At 34.5% G+C, this 8,542-nt stretch overlaps 1 protein-coding gene across 1 annotated transcript; it reads left to right on the forward strand.

The window, feature by feature from the left end:
* Nucleotides 1–668: 668 nt before the first annotated feature.
* On the forward strand, nt 669–7,926 carry il34 (interleukin 34). The gene is made up of 7 exons (XM_077193340.1): nt 669–961; nt 2,612–2,721; nt 4,113–4,219; nt 4,659–4,736; nt 5,740–5,934; nt 6,230–6,392; nt 7,078–7,926. The coding sequence occupies exons 2-7, from the start codon at nt 2,682–2,684 to the stop codon at nt 7,119–7,121; spliced, it is 627 nt and encodes a 208-aa protein (XP_077049455.1). The 5' UTR covers nt 669–961; nt 2,612–2,681; the 3' UTR covers nt 7,122–7,926.
* Nucleotides 7,927–8,542: the final 616 nt, after the last annotated feature.

Consider the following 8,542-nt stretch of genomic DNA (forward strand, 5'->3'; position numbering starts at 1 on the left):
AGTAAATATAGGGAATACATTAGAAATGTGTGTGGGTGAATGAGGTTTACTGGTAGATTGGGCAAAGACAACACTCTTGAACTGATGCTTGTTCCTTGACTTATAAAGGTGTTATTGTTGGCATTCTAGTGGACCAATTTCTGGCTGGTGTAAATTTTGTGGTCATTTTACTCTTTTATATTTAATAAACTGCAGAGGTTGATTGCAGTAGGCCTATGTACTTTCAGGTGGGTCAACTTTTTTGTTGTTTATTGCCAGTAAATGTTAGAGCACAGGATTGTCTTGTCCAGTTACTATTAACAATACGAAATAATTTTTTGTAAACAAAATAAGACAAGATCCCATTTTGTTATGTTTAAATGTATAATAACTTGATAAATAATGACAGACGATTGAGCAGTTGCTTCTGCCTCCTCGATATCTGTTCGCAAGCGTACACATTTAGCATGTTCTGACTAACTTGTACATTTTTGTGGTTACTGAAACTTATGTACTAATATGGGCTGGAAAAATACTTTTAAGACCCCCAACGAACAAAGGCAGCAGTGAAGGTCTCTGATTGTTTGTTTTGCCCACGAAGGTGAAACATTATTGCTCACATCCATTCCAGCCACTGATGAGTTAATAGTTTATGTAGACCCAAAAGTGAAAGTAACAGTCTCATCGACTCTCTCTCTCTTTACTCAGCGTGTTCTTCTCGTTCTTCTTTCGCGCGGAGAAGTCTGTAGGCGGGTGTGTATAGCGACTTAACATAAAGACGTAACATAAAGAAAAGGGAGTTTCCGAGTCATCTGGGTGGAAGTTGCATTGAAAAAGAAGCGAATTTACTACTTCGTCCAGTATTCTGCACGCCTGGAAGTGTCAGCGGTCATATCAAAAAGGTTAAGCAAAAAATTGCTGTTTATTGAAAGTACACTGCTATGGCTTCCTCGTGAGACAGCCTAGGTCATCGAATCGAAAGGTTTGTGGCTTATTTGTATTCCTTGTGCGGTTTTGTTGTGTTGCGTGTTAATGCGTTTTATATGGGAATGAAGCGCAACAAGGCGTTTCATAGGATATAAGCCAAGATCCAACACTGACAGATCGCTTCTGATTTAGAGTAGATTACAGGTGAATTTACAAGATACTCTGACAACAAAATTTTATCGACAGATCAACACTTTTATGATATTAAGTTCTGCATGGGAATGCAAAAAACATATTTTATGTTTATTGTTTAACTGGAATTGCATTCATGATACTTTCTCACTAGGCAATATATATATATATATATATATATATATATATATATATATATATATATACATAATATAATATAATGTGTGTATATATATATATATATATATATATATATATATATATATATATATATATACATACACACACACATAGGCTACATACATATACATACTATAATGTATATATATATATATAATGTGTGTATATATATATATATATATATATATATATATATATACACACACACATTATATTATATTAATATGTCCTATATTAATCAGAATTTAGTCATATTCTTATTATGTAAGCATCATATAAATGTATTAACTTGATTGCCAAAATGTATGCAACTATTCTAGTATCTACATCTGAATGAGGCAGTTGGCACATGATTGTATTAATCAGGATTTTGAGTCACACAGTTCAGAATTATATTAGACCTAAACATTTATTTATTTCTGTGCATGTCCAAACTAAAGTAATCCTGGGTGAGATTAGGCACAGGAAAACATTATGCTATTGTACAAATTTTTTTTGGAGCAATGAGGAGACTAACATTGTACAAAAAAAAGAAAGAAAAGAAAACAGCATGACCCACATGTTGCAATTCAAAATATTATTTTTTTAATGGTAAAAATGGCATCTCAAGTATTTCCTTAAGTTGATTCTAAAGGCATAACCAGAATATTGACCCTATTTGGCAAAATGATGTGCATGTACAAATGGTAATTGTAGCAATAGAATTAATGTTAGAATTAGAACATTAAAAGTAGCCTAATGATTTTTATTTATTTTGATAATATTACTTAAACTTAAAAAATAATATTATAAGTATTATAAATTTTGATATTATTATAAAGACATTTCTGATAAAGCTACAAAAAATGTTGATTAAAAAACTATTTTTTCCCCACATGTTCATCACATGGAGATTAGTCAGAAACTTGCTGTTATGTCAAGATGTTGATTTTTAAACTCCCGTTAGGACTAAAAGGAATTTTAATTTTTCCTTTAGAAAAAAAGCAAAAAGAGACAACATCTGGATTTGTTTTACACAGCTGCACAGGCCGTGTAGGAGAAAAACAGTGGAACATTATGATAGAGCTCCAGCCCTTCAGATGAGCAGTGAACCCCTTTCCTGCTTCACTTTGATTTTTTACAACTTTTTTGGCCATTAAAATCAGATATGCCGAATCAGTCTTTTTCGATATTTAAGTATTTTATCATCCAGAAGGAGAGTAAATGAATGCAGATGCATGATCCCTTGTTCTTTTTGTCAAACATAAAGTCATGTAATGGCAAGGTAAAAAACTGCCATTAGATCTAGTTTGATATTTGTTCTGACTGTATTCTGTCTTTCTTTTTTTAATAGAGCAAGCGTGCATAAGAATTTTCTGGAATCCAGACTCATATTGCAGTGCAAGCATTGAATAAGCAGAACCATGATCCAGTTTGAATGCCGGCTCCTCAGGGGGCTTCTGGGTAAGTAAATTCCAGTAATTATGTGATTTAATTTGTATAATGCTAGGTATTGTGCCAATAGGACATTTGAGGATCTTCATTTGTGTGGGGAAATTTGGATGTGACAGTACTAGACATAAATATTTCAGAAGAGGCACTTAAAAAAAATGAAAGTGATTGATTACTTCCTCCGCTAAATGGAGAGAGACTCGTGCATTTTCGCAAAAAGGACAAACACCACTTATATGTCCAAATGAGAAGAATTTCTCTGGCTGATTATGTGTGCTATCTTAGGCAACAGTTTGCTGTGTGGTTTCAACATCTGCCTACATATTGTCACTTGTTTCTTCTGAAACGAATGTCAAGCTAAACATATGAGAAGAGCCACTACATATGGTGCTGTCGAAAGACGAAGATGTGACTGTTAATTTCACCACATCCTGTGTTCAGGAGAAAAAAAGAGAGAGAGAGATCGGAGATAGACAGCTGCATAAGGTAAAAGAGAGGGCAAGGAGGGGGATACCGGGCCAAAAAAGCCAGAATAATTTTGATGGGAGGTGGGGGTTGAGTGGTCGGACACCAGTAAATAGCCCAGGTTCTGCGGCATAACAAATTCCTCTGGCCCTCGGAAGTCTGTTTCATGGCTCGGAGACTTTGCTGACTGTCATTCTCTGGGTAACAGCTCAACCACACAGGCCAGCCGCACTGTGATCCACAGCAAAGTGACATAAATGCCGGTGCCCTTACTTTCTGCCCAGGGCTAGCCAGTCACAATCACTTATCTTTAACAAATAAAAGCTCCAAAATAGATAGAGGATCAGCCTCACAGTTCATCTGCTTGAAAAAGAAAAGCTCCCATCCTCTCATGCTTTTTATGCTTTTGTGGAATGCAGAAGCTCTTCTGTTGTGGCATTATGGCTCGTTTTTTTTTTTTTTTTTTTTTTTGCAGCACCACCACCACCTTTTTCTTTGTAAGTCGGGCTGTGGTTTGAGGTTTGTGACTTGTCACAGAACCAACCTTTGACAAATTATTTATGCAACTTTATGCGTCATTGCCTTCAAAAAAAGCCATCACACCAAAAGTCATCAGAACAAAAAGTAAAAACTGATGTAGTAAATAGTAATGATCAATAAATTGAAATATATACTCCATCTTTAAAATGTTTTGAATACATTTATCATGAAGATTTGTATTGAGACATAAAGGTACAGGCCTTTGAATTACAGATAAACTCATATGAATTTTTGTCCTAAATGAAGTTGAATGTGTTTTAAAGATAGTCAAACTGTGTTATGCTATGGATATTTTGATGTAAATTTTAAGTACAAAGCAGTGATCATTTCATAATGTTTTCATGATAGGCAATGGCATTATTTTAAAAGCCATTATTTTTCTTATTCTCTCCCTCTAGGTTTTATTTGTCTATTACCAATGTGCACGAGTGCAGCACAAGATATCTGCGTTCCTCTGAAAACAGTACGGGACAGCCTAAACTCAACCCTACGGAGACGTTTTATGGTAAATTGATGCAAAATACTTCAAGTATGGGCCCGGTTTCACAGACAGGGCTTAGATTAAGCCAGGGTTAGGCCTTAGATCAATTAGGGGATTTATGTAGCTTTTATAAACGTGCCTTAGAAAAACTCATTGCTGGTTTGCATCTTGAGATAAAACAATGGCACTGACATATTTAAAGATATATCAGTGCAAGTTGCTTTCAGTTAAAACAGCAACATGCATTTTAGTCTGGGACTAGCTTAAGCTTTGTCTGTGAAACCAGGGGATAGTGTTATATTCTGAACAATTATGGAAAGATATTGATATTGAGAACAGACATAAAAAAAGAAGAAAATATACAACTTGCATAAAGTGATTGTTGTATGAATGTCTAGCATGAGTCAGGATGAATGGCATACCAATAAAACATTTTACATTTATTTATTTCTTTTTTTTACAGAAAATGAACTTTCCTATTAACTATACTGTTCAAGTGCATTATGAGGAGGTGTTCAGACTACGCAACATCAGTAGACTGGTAAGTCTTTATCCCACTGACACTGTCCCTAACTAAACCTCTGACTCACTTTCCATCATGGCTTAAAGCCACAACTTCCCCACAACAATTAGCTCATTTTTCCTGTTTGCCGGCTTTCACTCGAGATTTAACACTCGTGAGTCGTGACTTACAAAAAGAGTCAGATTGGAGTCACAGTTTTAGGGTTTCTAAGGGCTTTAAAGGCCTATGACTCAGCATTTGGAAATAAACAGGGGTGAATCTCACCGAAACAATTAATAACACAGTAAAAAAATTGTTTTGATATAATACAATAATTTACAATAACATTTTTTAAACACAAGGCATATACTACCACTATGCATAAATATTTTACAACAAAAATAAGATATACATTTTAACACAATGTCATTATAATAATGATAATTGAATATTTAATTTTGGTTGAAGGTTGAAGAATGGATAAATATATTAAACAATATATATATATGTGTGTTAGAAATAATTTTTCTTTAAATTTTATTTGAGTGAATGGGCTGAATACATTAAACCCAAACAATCAGACTTTTATTAAATGTTAAATGGTCTGCAAGGTAATTTTCTTAAGAATTATAAGTTATTATAAGTTATATTGTATATAGTTTATGTTATAGAAAGGGGGAAATAAAAAAAACATTGGAGAATAAAATAATTTTGTTTCCAGAACTGATAGCTATCTGGTGTCTGGTAATAATTTTTAAACTATATTAATAATAATGTTCCTGTTTTATTGTAGAAATAACCTTGGTAATTGTGTTTTTCTTGTATAGAAAAAAATATATCAGAACACAAAATAGTTACATTTGTAAAATGATTTATAAATTGTAAATTTGGTGTGTAACTACTGTGACATTAAAACTAATTTTTTTTTTAAAACTAAAAGAATAGATGTCTGTAAATCACAACCATTCTAATATAATTGAACATTTCCCTCATTATAGTTCTTCTCCTCGTTTCTTCATTTCTCACTCTCTCTGTTCTCTAGAATGCGAGTAATGAAGATGAACCAGTGCAGAGGAGAGATCTACAGGATTTGTGGCTTTTGGTTAGTCAGCAGGGTATAAAGAGGGTATTAGAGGTGCTGCCAGAGAGACATCCTACACGGCGTAAATACCTCTCCAATCTGGAGAAACTCTTCAGAAATTTTGAGGCGCTTTTTGACGAGTGGAATCCCAGAGAGGTTAGAACAGTGATGTCATTTCTGCTTTCTCAACAGCATTACGTTATAAATCATTCTGGCTGCCTGCCACTGCTCACACTATCTCAAAGCTAACTTCTTTTTCTGCTTTATGAATAGAGTTTTAACGGAAAATTAAATATGCCCATATAGGCTTATTGTTTTCTTTATTTGGTAAAACTTAACTCAGTCTGACCTCTTGGATCTGTGTTACTGATCTTATTTATGCAAGCAATTTTTCTAGTATTTAAATTCATAATGTTAAAATGTATGTGTCTTTGTACCTGTTTCAAAAAAGGGAGATCTTCCAGAGAGCATAAAAAACATCATGGATCGATTGGAAGACTCATATTACCAGGGATGGAAGTCTGTTAAACCCAAGTCAATACTGGATAACAGTTATCGGACCATGCTTTGCCTATTCAAAGAGTGCTTCTCAAAAGAGGACGACAATTATGATTGTAAGTGAATGGAACTTATTGTTTGTTTTTACATTTGTAAGACTGTAGAATATTGATCTGCTAAACATTGATTGGTAAAAAGTCCCACTGAATTAATTCAACAAACACAGACTACTTTTTTTTTTACATTTGGAATTTTTTTTTGGGAATGATGGTACTGACTTACTCATTGAGGCAAGACTGTTGAGGTCCATCTAATGATTGCTACCACTTGGAACAGTTTGGGGGATTTTGGAGTCCAACCGCAAGAAGGGTTCTTCCACCAGTCCACCAAATTTTTGTTGATAACCTTACGCAATCCCAAAATGTATGCACACAGTAGCAAAAAGAAACGTTTGCTGCTTGTTGATGCATGTCTGTGGTCAAAAATCAGCCTTTGTGAATGAGAAAAACTTTTAGCGGATTGAATCAACATCTTTATCCCCTCCATGATGAATGAGACGGTGGCATGATTCAGGCTTTGAGGTTGTCTGAAGGATGTAGAGTACCTTAAGAAGCCCACATGTTTTTACTAGCCTGAACATGCCCGGTCTATGCTTTCTACCAATTCTTTGGGAAAATGACAAGTATGATCATGTACATTGTTTTTGTTATCTTAACAATTTCATTCAGACAATCTAATGAGCAACTCTAAATAACAAAATGTGACCACTTATTTGTGCTCTTTCTCTTTCTTCGTTTCTAGATTGTGAAGTCCTCAACTGGAGGAAAGAGAAGAAAATGACATAGCAGCAGATCTAAGCGGATCTGATCCTGTCTTCATGTTGCTGGTGTTGGTGTAAAAGGGTGTTTCCCGGTTTATGTAGTGACATGCAGCGTGCTTGTGTGCCTCTTGTCCTAGTGAAGTCACTGACTGCCTCCACCGGTGTTACCCATATGGAAAAAACAGCCGTCACACCTGTTGGAAGACACTCTACTGACCCTGCAGCTATTGCTCTGCATCATTCAGAACATTCATACCTCCGTCCACCCGCCCGCAAACTTTCATATTGATGTAGTATTTTGCTAAAAAGGTTCATGTATGCACTGTGCGTGTGCTCTACGGAGGAGAGAAGCTTTGACTCTTCGCTGTAGCATTTTCTATTGGTAATTCCCAAAAAGTCTTTGCCACTGTGACTTATATGTCTGAGGAATTAAATATTTTGTCCTTGGTGAATGCCAAAACAGCATATTATCAAGCCACGTTGTAAATGTTCTTGGTAAGATTTAGGTAAGATGTATAAGTTACATGGAGCTTCTTTTGTACACATATCATTTGCATGCAAATGTTGTGCTGACTGCTGGCTTAGTCGGCACTCTTGCTTTTACCCGTTGGCTCTTTACTTTGTGCTTTGCTGCTGGTTTAATGTTGAAAGTTTGCACCAAAGTACTCCAATAAAAAGCTTTTTATGGTGACCAAGAGAGTTTAATATCAGGTTTGCATATGTTTTATACACAGATTTTAATCTAGGTTATTTATTTGGACTCCTGCCACAGAATGTTCTGGTAACTGTTGTAAAATGGCTTGGAAATAAATCTCCCACTATCACCCCCACGTGTTCATATGTATCATTTGTTTTAAAGCTATGGGTTTGGTTTCTTCACAAACACACTCACCTTTCACACACATACAGTACCTGATGGGTTTACAATACCAGAGATAAATATCACAAGACACATTTTTATATGAAGGTGATGACATTAGCTAGATTAGGTTCCACTTTACTGTTACAGTCAGTGTAATTATATATTTAAGTACTGAGTAATATTAATTAACAACATGTACTATAGGGTAGGATTAGGGTTTGGTTGAGAGTTAGTTGCATGTAATTATGCATAATCTTAAGTACATGTAGCCTAACATATGTAACAAGGACTTTTTTTAATAATAATAAACTAGAAATAATTGCCGTGGCAACAAACTGAAATAAAATAAGTTGAACTAATCAGGAATAAAAATAAAGCTAAACAGAAATATATAACAAAATGATAAAAGCACATAACTAGATTGCTAAAACAAACTCAAATTAAAATGAAAACTGAAAATATAAAAATAAAAGCTAGTTGAAAATATTAATAAATATTACAATAATTTAGAAATAATATTAAAATTGCTTTAGTTCTGAGCCATGATAAGTGCTGGACGTTTAATGTCATCTATGGCAGTGCTT

Source organism: Siphateles boraxobius, unplaced genomic scaffold (assembly GCF_051911475.1).
Source record: "Siphateles boraxobius isolate OS27281-9 unplaced genomic scaffold, OSU_SipBor_1 31, whole genome shotgun sequence".
NCBI lineage: Eukaryota > Metazoa > Chordata > Actinopteri > Cypriniformes > Leuciscidae > Siphateles > Siphateles boraxobius.

Excerpts from the sequence above, each read along its gene's own strand:
- il34 (XM_077193340.1), top strand. The coding sequence starts at position 2,682 with ATGATCCAGTTTGAATGCCGGCTCCTCAGGGGGCTTCTGG. Across the intron at positions 2,722-4,112 it reads GCTCCTCAGGGGGCTTCTGG|GTTTTATTTGTCTATTACCA; the intron begins GTAAGTAAATTC and ends CTCTCCCTCTAG. Across the intron at positions 4,737-5,739 it reads TACGCAACATCAGTAGACTG|AATGCGAGTAATGAAGATGA; the intron begins GTAAGTCTTTAT and ends TCTGTTCTCTAG.